General features: G+C 42.1%; 1 protein-coding gene across 2 annotated transcripts in view; it reads right to left on the reverse strand.

The window, feature by feature from the left end:
• P2RX7 (purinergic receptor P2X 7) overlaps nt 1–17,864 on the reverse strand; it is a 319,484-nt gene that overhangs the window by 195,004 nt on the left and 106,616 nt on the right. For both annotated transcript variants that reach the window (XM_040416069.1, XM_040416068.1), the window contains 3 exons: nt 13,196–13,267; nt 9,181–9,253; nt 6,733–6,826 (listed from right to left, as the gene is read on the reverse strand). In XM_040416069.1, the coding sequence (XP_040272003.1) occupies nt 6,733–6,826; nt 9,181–9,253; nt 13,196–13,267 (239 nt within the window). The remainder of the gene's footprint in view (nt 1–6,732; nt 6,827–9,180; nt 9,254–13,195; nt 13,268–17,864) is intronic.

Genomic DNA, 17,864 nt, shown 5'->3' on the forward strand with positions numbered 1-17,864 from the left:
GGCTCTTATACAGAATGAATCCCAAACAACAAACACTGAAATCTCCACTCTGAAGACAGAATTTAATCTTTTGAAGAAAAAGGTGGTGGATCTTGAGGATAGATCGCGAAGATATAATGTGAGAATCCTGGGGGTCCCAGAGGGTGCCGAAGATAAGAACTCAATACAATTTATACAGACGTTAATCCTGGAGAATTTTGGGAGGGATCTGTTTTCTCCTCTATTTATGATAGAAAGAGCTCAATCCCTGGGAGACAACCACGGACATTTCTTGTTAGATTATTGACCACTGGGGACAGAGATATGCTATTGAGAAGGGCGAGGAAATGCTCACCAGTTGTATATAACGGAAATAGATTGGCCTTTTTTCCTGATTTTTCAAAAGACATCCAAGAAAAGAGACGCTCATTTATGATGGTAAAAAAGAAACTAAGAGAAAGGGATATCAAATATTCCCTTATGTTCCCAGCAAAACTTCGTATTATTTTCAAGGACACAATCCTATTTTTCGATACTCCGGATAAAGCCGCGGATTGGCTTGAACGTAATGACATGTGACTCAGCTGTTCTAGGACATGCGGGAAACGATAACTGCTAGAGGGTTTTTTTTTTTTTTTCCCTACCCGCAATATATATTTTGTATTTCTTTTGCTCTTTTTTGTTTTCTCCATTATATAGTTGGGAGGAGCCGAGCAGGGGGGAGTGAGGGAGGAATGGTCACAGGAGAGAAATCTGCTACAATATGTGTCGGATTATTTGTTATGGGGGGTGGGATCTGGGCTGTGGTGAGTCCATATTTTTTTTTTTTCTCTCTTTTCTTCCTTCTTCCTCTATCTCACCTAACCGCTTTTCATAATGTCTATTAGAATTCTCGCTTGGAATGTACGCGGTTTGGGGGATAGAGGAAAGAGACAAGCGGTCTTTGATTTGACACGGATCCACCTCCCAGCAATAGTATGCTTGTTGGAAACACATCTTACTGGGGAGACCTCCAGGGTGGTCGGCAGGGGATGGGCTGCGCATACTTATCATTCTACTTTTTCCAGCTACTCCAGAGGTGTTACTGTTTTGATACATAGAATGATTGATTTCGTGTGCGAGGCATCCTCTGTCGACTTGCAAGGGAGATTTATCTTCCTATATTGTAGGTTGAGGGGAAAGACATGTATCCTGGCTTTTGTCTATATTCCACCGCCATTCTCCTTTTCAGTCCTTATTCTTTGCTATTATTTATGGATAAATGGCCAGAGTGTCCAACATTGATTATTGATGATTTTAACTGTGTCATTAATCCTCTATTTGATAGGGTCTCTACGAGTGTCAAGGGAGATAGTCCAGTTCAGGGGTCCCCCTTGGCACGGTTTTGCTTTGAGGCTGGGTTCGAAGATGTTTGGGGACACCTAGGACAGGGGAAAAGGGCTTTTTCATGCTTCAGCAAAGCAGGTAAATCTATGTCTAGAAAATATCTTGCACTGATAAATAGTAAATATGTGAGACTGGTAAAGCGAATGAAATATGAAACAAGGTCAATCTTGGACCATTCCCCGCTACTCCTTGAACTCTGTTTGACCCAGGAAAGACACACACAAAGACCCCCTTTTAGATTAAACCCTTATTGGTTATCAGTAATAAATTGACATGAAATAATCCAGAATGAAATTAACCGATTTTGGGATAACAACTATGGCTCAGCAAAAATTCAAGTGGTATGGGACACTTTTAAGGCATATATGAGGGGAATGATGGTCAGTAACATTGCGAACCTCAGAAAGGAGTACGGGAAAAAAACAAAAAAACCTAGAAGAACTTGCATCTCTGGTGACACAATCCTTCTATACAAATAAGATGGAAGAGAATAGGGAAAGTATGCAAAGAACCACACAAGCATACTCTAACTTCTTGTTGGACAAGGCCCAACAGAGCTTATTTTTCAAAGGGCAAAAATATTTTACAGAGTCAGGGCGACCTGGTAAACTTCTGTCCAGAGTGATCTCGAGTCAAGAATCCAAAAAATATATAGATAATGTTCGACTGGCTAATGGTAGGACGGTTAGTGGACAGGGTACTGTAGAGAAGGCCTTTGTGGACTACTTCCTGGATCTTTATAAAGCTGAATCCAAGATTACAGATGATATGATGGATTCTTATCTTGATGGCATTGTTTTTCCAACCATTACTGGGGCTCAAAAGAAAGCACTTGAGCTAGAGTTTTCAATTCAGGAACTTGAGGGGGCTATTAAATTATGCTCGGCCAATTCCCCCCCCCCGGTTCAGATGGACTCCCATGTGAATTCTATAGTAAATATAAGGAGTTTATTCTCCCTAGACTGCTAGGGGTCTTTTCTGAATCGGTGGAGGATGGGAAACTGCCAGATTCAATGATGGAAGCCGTAATAACACTAATTCCAAAAAAAGGCAAGGATCCTGCAGATCTAATATCGTATAGACCAATCTCACTACTTAATGCAGATGTTAAGCTTCTTGCAAGGATTTTGGCCACAAGGCTTTCTAGGGTTATTTCCTCCATTGTCCATCCAGATCAGAATGGCTTTATTCAAAACAAGGGTACGCATCATAATCTGCATCAGCTCCTTGCTAACATACAGGCCCCTGGGGGGACTACCCGCTTCATCCTGTCATTGGATGCCTCTAAGGCCTTTGACAGGGTGGAGTGGCGTTTCCTCTGGAGGGTTCTGGCAAGGATGGGCTTTGGGGAAAGATTTATAGGTATCCTCAAACTATTGTATAGATCTCCCACAGCAAAATTGAGTCTTAATGGGATCCTAACCACTAGTTTTGATTTAAATAAAGGTACGCGCCAGGGCTGCCCACTATCCCCACTGTTATTTGATATTTACATTGAACCCCTTGCTATGGCCATTAGGCAGGATGATCAGGTTAAACGATTTGGTACGCTAGGAGTGCAAGACTGTATCTCTTTATATGCGGATGATGTTCTTTTTTTTATAGACCACACGGAAACAACTCTTCCCAGAATTTCCCAGAATTATTCAAATGGTTAAATCATTTGGTGAGGTGTCCGGTCTTCTTATAAACTGGTCTAAGACCAGTTTGATGCCAATAGACCCGTTACCACAGAAAGAGGTTCTTGTGACTCAGTTGGACATTGTTGACACTTTTCAATACTTGGGCTTGATTATATCGCCCAGGGTTGAAAATTTTGTACAACTTAATTTGATCCCCATAATAACGAAAACTAGAGCTAAAATAGGGATCTGGTTGAGACGTCCCCTATCCATAGCTGACCGAGTTTCACTGGTCAAAATGGTGATATTACCACAATTCCTTTATGTGCTTAGGAACACACCTATTTGGATAGAAGATAAATATTTTAAACTCATGGAAAGAATAATTAACGATTTAGTATGGGGAAGAAGACGAGTTCGAATAAAATTGGAATATCTGTATAAACCACTGGAGTGCGGGGGGTTTAAACCTCCCCTACCTTAAAGGGTATTTTATTGCTGCCCAGTTATTGATGTGCTATGAATAAAAAAACAGTGCACTTTTAGGGAGGTTAGTAGGGAGCTACGCTCATAATAATATATTCACCCTGCTGGAACCCGGGCTACTGAGGAGCCAAGAGCGGGGTTACAGAGAGACTATAAAACTACTTCTGAAAGTGTGGGCTATTACTAGAACATGGTTGAAGGTAAAGGGTTCACTTACATTCACGCCTCTTTGGCATAATGTACACTTACAAATGTTAGATGGTATTGCAGTGGACACATTTTGGCAAAATAATAGAATTTTGTATATCTCACAAGTAATTAAGGATAGAGAGATTAAGTCATTTATAGAGTTATCACACAATGTAGAAAACCTTTCATGGTTAAGGTACTTTCAATTGCGTTCAGCATTATCTAGTCTGGACGATAAACTGGTGTTAGATATAGATAGTTCATCCTTCTTGAATGATTGGACAAGGAGGACACTGCCTAGAATGAAGATTTCAAATATATATAAGCTATTACTTAAGGCACGGTTTAGTGATACACAGTCACCAGGACAAAGAGCCTGGGAGATGGATTGTCCGAATATACAACCAGAAGGGTGGGGGAATATTTTTGGGAATCTAAGTTCACTATCCCAGAACTTTAATCATGTTCTAGTACACTTTAACATTTGCCACAGACTATATGTCACCCCTACATGGTTGAATAAATGTGGGATAAGAGATACATCTAAGTGTCCTAAATGTGACACCTTAGGTGCGGACTATCTCCATATGATCTGGACCTGCCCAGAACTTATAAAATACTGGAATAGCATTAAAAACTTCATCACCTACAAACTAAAAATACGAATGCCCTTCGAACTACAAGTGTTTTTGCTTAACGATTTTTCCAAAATAAATAGCCATAAGTATCAAAAGATCTTCCTAGGCAGGATACTGCTGTTGGCTAGAGTTCTGGTTAGTCGGACCTGGTTTGCTCGACATACTCCAGAGCTAAATATATGGATAAACCTAGTTAATAAGGTAAAAAACTACGAGCAAATCGTGTATAAACAGAGGGAAGCTGATGAGAAGTGGATTAAGATATGGGGTGGTTGGAAGATTTGATTAGTTGTGACAATTGTTTCTTTCCCTTTTTTTTTTCTCTGGACGCATCACAGGTATGGGGAGATAACAAACCCATCAGAGAGATAGCAAAAACATTAGGCGTGGACAAAACAACTGTTTGGAACATTCTTAAAAAGAAGGAACGCACCGGTGAGCTCAGCAACACCAAAAGACCCGAAAGACCACGGAAAACAACTGTGGTGGATGACCGAAGAATTCTTTCTGGTGAAGAAAACACCCTTCACAACAGTTGGCCAGATCAAGAACACTCTCCAGGAGGTAGGTGTATGTGTGTCAAAGTCAACAATTAAGAGAAGACTTCACCAGAGTGAATACAGAGGGTTCATTACAAGATGTAAACCATTGGTGAGCCTCAAAAACAGGAAGGCAAGATTAGAGTTTGCCAAACGACATCTAAAAAAGCCTTTACAGTTCTGGAACAACATCCTATGGACAGATGAGACCAAGATCAACTTGTACCAGAGTGATGGGAAGAGAAGAGTATGGAGAAGGAAAGGAACTGCTCATGATCCTGAGCATACCACCTCATCAGTGAAGCATGGTGGTGGTAGTGTCATGTCGTGGGCATGTATGGCTGCCAATGGAACTGGTTCTCTTGTATTTATTGATGATGTGACTGCTGACAAAAGCAGCAGGATGAATTCTGAAGTGTTTCGGGCAATATTATCTGCTCATATTCAGCCAAATGCTTCAGAACTCATTGGATGGCGCTTCACAGTGCAGATGGACAATGACCCAAGGCATACTGCAAAAGCAACCAAAGAGTTTTTTAAGGGAAAGAGGTGGAATGTTATGCAATGGCCAAGTCAATCACCTGACCTGAATCCGATTGAGCATGCATTTCACTTGCTGAAGACAAATCTGAAGGGAAAATGCGCCAAGAACAAGCAGGAACTGAAGACAGTTGCAGTAGAGGCCTGGCAGAGCATCACCAGGGATGAAACCCAGTGTCTGGTAATGTCTATGCGTTCCAGACTTCAGGCTGTAATTGATTGCAAAGGATTTGCAACCAAGTATTAAAAAGTGAAAGTTTGATTTATGATTATTATTCTGTCCCATTACTTTTGGTCCCTTAACAAGTGGGAGGCACATATGCAAACTGTTGTAATTCCTACACCGTTCACCTGATTTGGATGTAAATACCATCAAATTAAAGCTGACAGTCTGCAGTTAAAGCACATCTTGTTCGTTTCATTTCAAATCCATTTAGGTGGTGTATAGAGCCAAAAATGTTAGAATTGTGTCGATGTCCCAATATTTATGGACCTAGCTGTATATACACTTTTAGTGACTAGGTGAGCCACTCCAGACAGAGCACCAACCCACAACAATAGGATAGGAGAGCCGCTATAAACATTCTTGTTATCTATGTGGAATCAGCTGCCGACGGAGTAAAAAGAGTGCGCTTCTTCTTGACGCTAACATTAACCTGTAAGGCTGAGTTCACACTTGAGTTATTTGGTCAGATTTGACCCCGTAACTGCCCAAATAAGTGAAGTGTGCAGTGATTCTAAGAGCGACGCCTGTCATCTGCATGTCATACTGACTCATAGTATTGTTTCACTACCACAGCAGACTCCCTATGCGTGTTAATGCAAGGCACATTGTTCTACACCACTATAAAGGCTCTCTGCAACTAGGAAATAGCCGTTTTTTAACACGATTTGCCATGAATAAATTCGTATCAAACCAAATTTTTTCTAAAACTTTGGCGAACCGGCCGAATAGAATTTTTAAGAAATTCACTCATCTCTAGTTACAACTATGTACATCTTCTGGTCTCATGTATACAATAAGGATTTCAACGGGACATGACAAAGACAAGTGTAATAAGCATAATGGTATCAACTGAAAGAAAGAGAAAAGTCTGTGGAGATTATATTAATCATAAAGTACATGATTCATTCTATGATCTATGCCACGACATGTAAACAAGAAAATGCTGGAATTTAATTATATCATAGAGACAGAGATGTCATTGTCAGAAGGCCTCCCTTCAGATTCACAAGTACAGTATACACAATGTACTATTGTGAGTGCATTGCAGCTGGTGGTAAATCCCATCTTGTAGCTAAAATGTCAACTTTTACTATGAGAAGAGAAGATGGTTAGAGAACAGAACTTACTCTGGAGTTCTTTTGGACTCCACTGGGCACCATGCTCTAACCTGACACGTCTTATGAGATGAGTTGTATGCTACACAGATGCCAGTCTGAATTCCTGGAACAAACATAATAACAGGGTTATTCATCCTGCAGATCTGCATGACATGATTTCATACAAAGCCAATAAAACAGCTGGATTTATTTTATGCACTTATATAGCACTACTATATTCCGCAGCGCTTTACAGATATTAGCATCAGCTGTCCCCAATGGGGCTCACAATCTAAGTTCCCTATCTGTATGTCTTTGGAGTGTGGGAGGAAACGGGAGCGCCCGGACGAAACCCAGCAAACACGGGGAGAACATACAAACTCCATGCAGATGTTGTCCTTGGTCGGATTTTATGAATACAATTTTCATCCACTGTCACCAAAATTAACCAAAATGGGCTATTTATTTATTTTTTATTTTTTTGGGCAGCTTTGCCCCAATATTGCAGAGTTTTCTGCAGCTTCCAACCATTGCTTATAACTCCAAGAATTCTATCATCCTGTAAACTCTCATAACCACTCCCCTGCTCTAGTAAACTCTCTCATAGTTATAGACCTGCAGAAAACTCTCATATGGGAATGATAAGCTGTATAAGGGCTCCTGCACACGACTGTTTTAGTCCACATTTGATCCGCAAAAAAATTGAGCCACAAAAGATGCAGTACCTGCAAAAAAAATAGAACATGTCCTTTTCTTGTCCATATTAGGCTACTTTCACAATAGCTGTTCAATATGAGAGAGAATCTAAATCGCACATCCTCAATACTATGCTTATGATATAACAACTGTTTAACATTTCAGCATGATACAACATTATCAATCTATTGCTATGCACTATTAGGAGGCATTAGTATACAGTTTGATCAAAGAGCATAGGCCCACTTACCACGACAAGGTTGCCTCTTTCAAGTGGGGACCTACTCTAACTTTGGCGCGGCACCGAATTTATAAACCCTTTGCAGACTTCTGCTACTTTCACACTAGCGTTTTCAATTCCACTATTTAGATCCGTCATAGGGTCAATGGGGACCAAACTGAACTGAACAAAACGGAGTGCACCAGAATGCATTCTGTTCCGTTTGGTTGCGTCCCCAATCACGGACAGAATAACGCTGCAAGCAGCGTTTTTCTATCCGCAATGTGGTATGGAGCAAGACGGATCCGTCCTGACACACAATGTAAGATCCGTCCCCCATTGACTTTCAGTGGAGTTCATGATGGATCCATCTTGGCTATATAAGACATAATATAACCGTATCTGTTCATGACAGATGCAAACGGTTGTATTATTGTAACTGAAGCGTTTTTACAGATCCATGACGGATCCGCAAAAAACGCTAGTGTGAAAGTAGCCTAAGGCTAGTCTATGGTGTCGCACTGCGACATGTGACATGCAGCGACTGCGACACGACAGTCGCAAAAAATCCATTCAAGATGGATTTTTCTGCGACTGTCGTGTCACACTCGCAGTATTTCACATGTTGCAGTGCGACACCATAGACTACCATTATAAAAATTGTCGCGCGACACATGTTGCAGTGTAGTTGTGCCCTATGTGTCGCACGACTTACTGCGGACCACAAAAAGGGCTACGGCCATGTGCTTGAGCCCTAAAAAGGAGTCAAGGTTTGTGAGTAGATCAAAGGTTTCTGGTAGGCACCCTGATAATGTGAGGTTGGTACCCAGTGGTAGGACAATATCCAAAATCCTTTAGAAGGAGAAACATGAAACTCAAAATTGCAGTAAACAAAGGCCAGTTCCTTTTTAAAATTAAACCAGAGTAAAATCATTTGGGTTGATCAGTGCTTCATGTCATACTTCTGCAGAGGCCATGAACAAGGACTGAAATATTGTCCAGAACTGTATTTTTGAATGAAATTACGATGGATTAGTGAATAAAAGAAACAGATTTATTTACTGCAATTTTGATTGTGGTGGATTTCCTTCTAAAAGGTTTGTGAGTAGAACAGGGCATACAAATGCAATATCAGGAGAGGTCTTGACTTCAGGGAAAGATGTTATAGTTGTGGCCCTGTGCTGAGAAGCTGAGTGCAATCAAAATCACACTGAGACAGGATAATAATTTTAGAAATGCAGTTCCTTACACGTTTAGCTAGGGCAATCGGTTTCTCTACCTGTGCAAGTTGTTTATTTTTCATAAAGAAAATGAAAAACCCAGGATCTCCCTCCACATAGGGCTCCTTATATTCTGAAGGACCCAGCTCACCTATTTGTCACATGATTGGCCTTTTATTTGAATAGCTTACACTTATGTAGCAATACATGTATCCCAAAACATGCAAAATGTATAGCAGGCTGCAGCTTTCCCTGAAGATAACAGCTGATTGACAAGGGTTTCTGTGACTACCCCATTAAATTTCCTTTACCAATAGAAAAAAGCATTGTAAAAGTACATACCGTTACTATACGTATCAGCATAACCCTTCTTACAGATATTATCTTGAGAACAAATAGTTTTCCGATGAGGGTACTACAAAGAAGGGGACAGTATAATTAGCCATTAAAAGTGTTTTCGTCTTTTGAAATATTCTAGCACAACAGCGTGTTAAAATTAAATAATTGTGCTACAACCTGAGTGAAAATTCTAAAATGTGTGAAAGTTACACAAAGGTTATAATTCACTCAACAAACCATTGCAAAAAATATACACTGAACAAAAATATAAACGCAACATAGAACATAGAAACATAGAAACATAGAATGTGTCGGCAGATAAGAACCATTTGGCCCATCTAGTCTGCCCAATATATCTGAATCCTATGAATAGTCCCTGGCCCTATCTTATATGAAGGATAGCCTTATGCCTATCCCATGCATGCTTAAACCCCTTCACTGTATTTGCAGCTACCACTTCTGCAGGAAGGCTATTCCATGCATCCACTACTCTCTCAGTAAAGTAATACTTCCTTATATTACTTTTAAACCTTTGCCCCTCTAATTTAAAACTGTGTCCTCTTGTGGTAGTTTTTCTTCTTTTAAATATGCTCTCCTCCTTTACCGAGTTGATTCCCTTTATGTATTTAAAAGTTTCTATCATATCCCCTCTGTCTCTTCTTTCTTCCAAGCTATACATATTAAGGTCCTTTAACCTTTCCTGGTAAGTTTTATCCTGCAATCCATGTACTAGTTTAGTAGCTCTTCTCTGAACTCTCTCTAGAGTATCTATATCCTTCTGGAGATATGGCCTCCAGTACTGCGCACAATACTCCAAGTGAGGTCTCACCAATGTTCTGTACAGCGGCATAAGCACTTCACTCTTTCTACTGCTTATACCTCTCCCTATACATCCAAGCATTCTGCTGGCATTTCGTGCTGCTCTATTACATTGTCTTCCCACCTTTAAGTCTTTTGAAATAATTACTCCTAAATCCTTTTCCTCAGATACTGAGGTCAGGACTGTGTCAAATATTCTATATTCTGCCCTTGGGTTTTTACGCCCCAGGTGCATTATCTTGCACTTATCCACATTAAATTTTAGTTGCCAGAGTTCTGACCATTCTTCTAGTTTTCCTAAATCCTTTTCCATTTGGCGTTTCCCTCCAGGAACATCAACCCTGTTACATATCTTTGTGTCATCAGCAAAAAGACAAACCTTACCATCGAGGCCTTTTGCAATATCACTTATGAAGATATTAAACAAAATTGGTCCCAGTACAGATCCCTGTGGAACCCCACTGGTAACATGACCTTGTTTTGAATGTTCTCCATTGACTACAACCCTCTGTTGTCTGTCACTCAGCCACTGCCTAATCCACTCAACAATATGGGAGTCCATGCTCAATGACTGCAGTTTATTGATAAGTCTTCTATGTGGGACAGTGTCAAAAGCCTTACTAAAATCTAGATATGCGATGTCTACTGCACCTCCACCGTCTATTATTTTAGTCACCCAGTCAAAAAAATCTATAAGATTTGTTTGACATGATCTCCCTGAAGTAAACCCATGTTGTTTTTCATCTTGCAATTCATGGGATTTTAGATGTTCCACAATCCTATCCTTTAATAGGGTTTCCATTAATTTGCCTACTATTGATGTCAGACTCACTGATCTATAGTTGCTCGATTCCTCCCTACTACCTTTCTTGTGAATGGGCACGACATTTGCCAATTTCCAATCTTCCGGGACGACTCCTGTTACTAATGATTGGTTAAATAAATCTGTTAACGGTTTTGCCAGCTCACCACTAAGCTCTTTTAATAATTTTGGGTGTATCTCATCAGGCCCCTGTGACTTATTTGTCTTCACCGTAGACAGCAAACTTAGAACATCTTCCTCTGTAAAGATACATGCATCAAATGATTTATTAGTCATCCTTTCTAGTGGAGGTCCTTCTCCTTTTTCTTTTGTAAAAACTGAACAGAAGTATTCATTAATGTAGTCGGCTAGCCCTTTATTCTCTTCTACATACCTTCCGTCCTTTGTTTTTAATTTAGTTATTCCTTGTTTCCTTGGGAGCAACACTTTCGGTTTTGCTCCCATTTTGCATGAGCTGAACTCAAATATCTGAAACATTTTCTACATACACAAAAGACCCATTACTCTCAAATATTCTTCATAAATCTGTCTAAATGTGTTAGTGAGCACTTCTCCTTTGCCGAGATAATCCATCCCACCTTACAGGCATGGCATATCAAAGTGCTGATTAGACAACATGAATATTGCACAGGTGTGCCTTAGACTGCCCACAATAAAAGACCACTCTGAAATGTGCACAGTTTTGCCTTACTGGGGAGGGGGGGTCAGAACACCAGTCAGTATCTCGTGTGGCCACCATTTGCCTCATGCAGTGCAACACATCTCCGTTGCATAGAGTTGATCAGATTGTTGTGGCCTGTGTAAAGTTGGTCCACTCCTCTTCAATAGCAGTGCAAAGTTGCAAAGTTACAGAATATTGGCAGGAACTGGAACACACTGTCGTATACGCCGATCCAGAGCATCCCAAACATGCTCAGTGGGTGACATGTCCGGTGAGTATGCTGGCCATGCAAGAACTGGGATGTTTTCAGCTTCCAGGAATTGTGTACAGATCCTTACAATATGGGGCCATGCATGATCATGCTGCAACAAGAGGTGATGGTCGTGGATGAATGGCACAACAATCAGCGGGTCTCGTCACGGTATCTCTTTGCATTAAAAATGCCATCAATAAAATGCACCTGTGTTCATTATCCATAACATACGCCTGCCCATACCATAACCCCACCGCCACCATGGGCCACTCGATCCACAACGTTGATGTCACCAAACCGCTCACCCACACGACGCCACATACGCTGTCTGCCATCTGCCCTGAACAGTGAAAACCGGGACTCATCCGTGAACAGAACATCTCTCCAATGTGCCAGACGCCATCGAATGTGAGAATTTGCCCACTAAAGTCGGTTATGACGACAAACGGCAGTCAGGTCGTCCAGACCCTGATGAGGACGACGACCATGCAGATGAGCTTCCCTGAGACGGTTTCTGACAGTTTGTGCAGAAATTCTTTGGTTATGCAAAACGATTGTTGCTGCAGCTGTCCAGGTGGCTGGTCTCAGACGATCGTGGGGGTGAACATGCTTGATGTGGAGGTCCTGGGCTGGTGTGGTTACACGTGGTCTGCGGTTGTGAGGCCGGTTGGATGTACTGCCAAATTATCTGAAACGCCTTTGGCAACATCTGTGGCATTGTGCTGTGTGATCAAACTGCACATTTCAGAGTGGACTTTTATTGTGGGCAGTCTGGCATACCTGTGCAATATTCATGCTGTCTAATCAGCACCTTGATATGCCACACCTGTGAGGTGGGTTGGATTATCTCGGCAAAGGAGAAGTGCTCACTAACACAGATTTAGACAGATTTGTGAACAATATTTTTAGAAGCAAAACCGAAAATGTTGCGTTTATATTTTTGTTCAGTGTATTAGAAACTTCTATATGTTTTCTTTATACAATAAATAAGGCCTAAATCCCCATTACATGGGGCAATGATTCAGCCAATGGAGGAGAAAGGGGTAAAATATGTTATACTCTAATGAAGTACAGTCTACACAATCAACAGGAAACAACAAAGTAGATTCTATGTTAATTTTGGACAAGAAAGCCCTAAAGGGCTTGTTCTACCTTGGACTTTCATGGTCGAGATGCAAATAACCACAGTAAATGCCGACCTTTGGTGAATGGACTTATCGAAATGTCTGAGTGACCAGACTCTACAAAAACAGTGCAGCTTGCTGTACTATGCTGTTTGAGTTTCTCCCATTCACTGCTTTGGAAATTAAGGAAACAGTGTAGCATTGGACACTTGGACATTTCCATAACTCCCCCTCCCCTTGGCCCATGAAGGACCAAGATGTTACAGCCAGTTTAATTCCCATTTTTCTACATAAAAAACATCCAAACCAAATAGGTGGAATTAGTAAGATTACTTTACCTCTGCACAGATGCCTTGTTTTTGATTTTCTGTTTTTACAATATTAGTTACTACAAAAAATGAAGAACCATCCTGTAAAAAGAAAAAAATAGTCTCCATGATGCACCTTTCAATATAGTGAGTGACAAGTCATAGACAACAGTACAGTCAAATGGGCCCTTGTATTCTCAGACGTACCAGGCCTTATTCTAGGATACCACCTTTTTATGGTGGCCTGAAATAAGCACAACACAGTTCTTCCGTGCAGCAGAGAGCAGGAGCTCAGCAGCTGGGCTCCTGCTCTAACGTCTAAATCAGGCTGAATAGTGACCATGGCATCTAAGTGCTTCAGAGGGAGGGGGCTTCTCTGTTATGCATCAGCACCACACAAATGAAATCTTGGGGTGCTGATATCTTTGTATGGCAGCTGGGGCCCAGAGCACAGCCTGATAGTGCCTGTCAGTATCCCACTGACAGTATAATACCCCGTATTACATAAGTAATACAGTGTATTATTGAAGCAATTAAAGGATTGCATGTCCAAGTCTCTTTGTGGGACTAATAAGCAGTAATAAAAATAAAAAGTTAAATAAAGTTTCATTTAAAGGGAATCTGTCATCAGCGACCTCCCTATCCCACTGTTTGCATAGACGCATAACTGTGGTCGCCTGAATAAAACTCTGATTTTCTTTTGTTGATCTGAGGTTGCCTTCCCAAGTTATGATACTTATTCTTATTAACCAAATTAGGCCTTTGGTGCAATGAGGGTGTCACCATTGCTCTTGTTGCACCCAAACTCCACTCATTTCTGTGGCCACAGCCTGACACCATTAATTAAAGTAGCCAGGTCGGAGCTGGCCACAGAAAGGAGTGAAGCTTGAGCTGCTTGATTGCAGCAAGAGCAAAGGTGACATCCTCATTGCACCTAAGGCCTGATTTGCGTTTATTATTATAAAAAATTATCTTAATTATAATACTTTTTCTTACTATAATTCATATAATTATCACAACTCGTGAACACAACCTCGGATCAACAAAAGTAAAAAAACCAGCGTTTTGAACCCCAACTATATGTCTATGCAAACTGTTGAATAGGGAGGTTGCTGGTAACAAACTCCCTTTTTTTTAATTATAAAAATAAAATACACCCTATTTCATTGAAAAAAATGCATAAAAAGTTGCAAAAATGAAACCACCTCCACATCTTTGATATCTCCCCATTCGTAGCAACCCACACTATACAATTATCATGTAATTTATCCCTCACGAAGAACTGCGTGAACATAAATAAATAAATCAATAGATAAAAATGGCAGAATTGCAGTTTTCTTTTGCCTATTTGTAGAATGAAAAAAGTAGTAAAACTAAGGGGGAGATCTATCAAAAGTTGTTTAAAGCGTAACTAAACTAAACTGTCCTAAATGCCCTAATAATAATTTTTTTATATACTTTATTATATATAATATTATATTAATATAATAATAATAATAATAATAATAATAATAATATATATATATATATATATATATACTTTAATAATGCTTCGCTAAGCTAAGAGTCCTGGATTCAGCTTTTAGCTTAGTGAAGCAGGCATAGGCAGGAGCCTGCTTAGCTCAGCTAATTCTGGCACAGCACATGGTTACAGAGTAACCCGCAAAATAGAAGCCCTTGTATGGCTACATTGATGTACAAATAAAAAAGTTACAGCAATTTGGAATGCGACAATGAAAACAATAAAAAAACAGCTTGGTCACTAAGGTGCAAAATGCATAAGTGGGAAGGGGTTAAAGGGGTTGTCCAAGTAATTTTTTTGTCCTTTGTATGTTTCTAATGTAAAAGCTTTACAATACACTTACTGCATCTGCAGTGGCTCCTTTCTCAGATTTCACTGAGGGTCACATGACCTGTGATGTCAGCTTCTCTCCTTGCTCTGATGATGTTTCGTACACAAGCCTGTGAGAGCTGATCTGTGTCTGTACACCAGACGTCACAGTGCTGGCCACTCCCCCTGCACTGCTGTCTGACCTCTTCCTGGATTCTTCAGCAAACTTTACCCCTTCAGCAGCACACACTCAGGACTGGAGGATTTGCTGGAGTAGCTGCAGGCAGTGAAGAGACACAGGATCTTCCTTCCTCATCAACAGAGCTGACAGACTGGAAGAGTTCTGCAGAGCATTGCACAAGAACAGGTAGAGGGAATATCCTGTGTGTATGAGCAGTGTCATTGTATAGCTGGGACTTGTAGTCCTACACATACAACATGCTGCTAAAAATTCTAACAGTCAGACATGTCACTCAGAGCAGCACTTTTATTTGCTCCCTTTGCAGAGCAGGAGGAGGGGCACAAATATTCATGTGGAAAACCTCAGAGATTGTTGTTATTGCAGGTAAACAAAGGGCCAGAAGATTACAAGGGAAATTAGAAAATACATTATTATTTTTTTGCCTAAAATGTGCTTAGCTTAGTTGTAAATTGCTGACCATCAGATTTACAGTGCTGTATATATTTTTTTTCATAACTCGGACAACCCCTTTCACCTCTTCAGGACACATGACATACCGGTACGTCATGTATAGTTCCGATCACCGCCGGTGCCTGCTCAAATCATTGAGCAGGCACCTTAGCTAGATGCGCCGGGGGGTCCTGTGACCCCCCCATGTTGGCGATCGCAGCAAACCGCAGGTCAATTCAGACCTGCGGTTTGCTGCGTTTCCGGGTTATTCGGGTCTCTGAGGACCTGATAACCTGGAACAGGATGGTAATTGATGGTGTGATATTACACCACCAATCACCATCCTGCGATCCTGAGAGGTGAGGTTCAAATCTTGGCAGCGCTTCTCTCCTCCTCCTTTTGTGTCCGGGGAGCAGAGGAGAGAGGAGAGCTGCCTGCACGCGTCGGATCTCAGCCAGCATCACCCCATCTGTGCCCCAGCACCCATCCATGCCCCAGCACCCGATCTGTGCCCCAGCACCCCCCATCTGATCAGCCAGGTAATTAGGGAAAGGCTAGGGAAAGGTTAGGCTAGGCAGGGATATAAAAGGGAAAGTTAGTGGAAAAAAACAACTTTGATTGCATCACCCTAAATAGGGTGTCTGGGGTCCACAGCACAGCTGTGTGACCCTAGACCACCCAGGGGTGCTGCCGCTTGCCCCCCTGCCCCCCCCACAACTTTGTTTGGGGCGCAGGCAGTTTTTTTTTTTGTGCTTACGCTGACTGTGGCCGGCACGCTTAGCGTCCGGCCACTGTTACCGCATCGCACACCCCACCGCTGATCAACTTCAGACGGTTGATCAGCGGTTTTGAATTTTTTTTTCACATTTTTTGCCCTTTTTTTTTTTTTTTTGTCTGTTAGGTTTTAGGGTGAGTTTGCGAACACCCGTGCCTACACGCACACTGAATAAAGATTTACATGCACGCACACACACACGCAGACACACACTCCCCTATGGCCCGCCGGATGTTCTTCGCCGAGGAGGCATACGCCCAGCTTGCCTCTGACTCCGAGAGTCCCAGTGAGGACAAGGATGACCCCACTTTCCTGTTGTCATCCGCGTCCTCCTCATCATCTAACGGTGATGATGAGCTCCCAGGGCGGCGGAGACGCCGCCAGGCAGAGCAAGGGGATCGCCATTATAGGGACCCTATGGCCCACCCTAGTACGAGCAGCTCTGGGGCTCGTACTAGTTTTCCGGCCCACCAGTTAAATCCACCGGAGCCCCCTGCCGGTGAACTTGTCTGGTGTACCCCAGAGCGATTTGAGCCCGTGAATCCTGATTTTGTAGGCCAACCAGGAATCCAGATTTCCACAGTGGGCTTCACTGAATATGACTTTTTTTGTCATTTTTTCAGTGACCAACTGGTAAATCTAATGGTGGAGCAGACGAACCTGTACGCCCAACAGTTCGTTGCACAACCCCTGGGCTCCTTTTTGGCTAGGCCCGGTGGCTGGACGCCGGTCAGTGCAGCCGAGATGAGGACATTTTGGGGCCTCGTGCTGCATATGGTCCTAGTCAAGAAACCTAGTGTCAGGTATTGCTGGAGTGGGGACGTCCTCTACCAGACCCCACTTTACAGTACGGCCATGACACGCTCCCGGTTTGAGGCCATCCGGAAATGCCTGCATTATTCAGATAATGCAGCATGTCCCCCCGAGGTGATCCTGCCTATGACCGCCTGTACAAAATCAGGCCGGTCATCGATCACTTTGGGGGCCAAATTTGTAGAGGCCTATGTACCTGGAAGGGATGTCGCGGTTGATGAGTCTCTCCTTGCGTTCAAGGGAAGACTCAATTTCCGCCAGTATGTTCCCTCAAAGCGGGCGACGTATGGCGTGAAGCTGTACAAACTTTGTGAGAGTACCTCAGGGTACACTTACAAGTTTCGTGTGTACGAGGGGCGAGATTCCCGTATTCAACCCCGAGAATGTGCCCCCACTCTGGGTGTTAGCGGGAAACTTGTGTGGGACCTTATGCACCCACTGCTAAATAAGGGTTACCACCTGTACGTGGATAACTTTTATACTAGTATCCCCTTGTTCTCTGAGGACCTGATAACCTGGAACAGGATGGTAATCGGTGGTGTGATATTACACCACCAATCACCATCCTGCGATCCTGAGAGGTGAGGTTCAAATCTTGGCAGCGCTTCTCTCCTCCTCCTTTTGTGTCCGGGGAGCAGAGGAGAGAGGA

Source organism: Bufo bufo, chromosome 2 (genome assembly GCF_905171765.1).
Source record: "Bufo bufo chromosome 2, aBufBuf1.1, whole genome shotgun sequence".
Taxonomy (NCBI): Eukaryota; Metazoa; Chordata; class Amphibia; order Anura; family Bufonidae; genus Bufo; species Bufo bufo.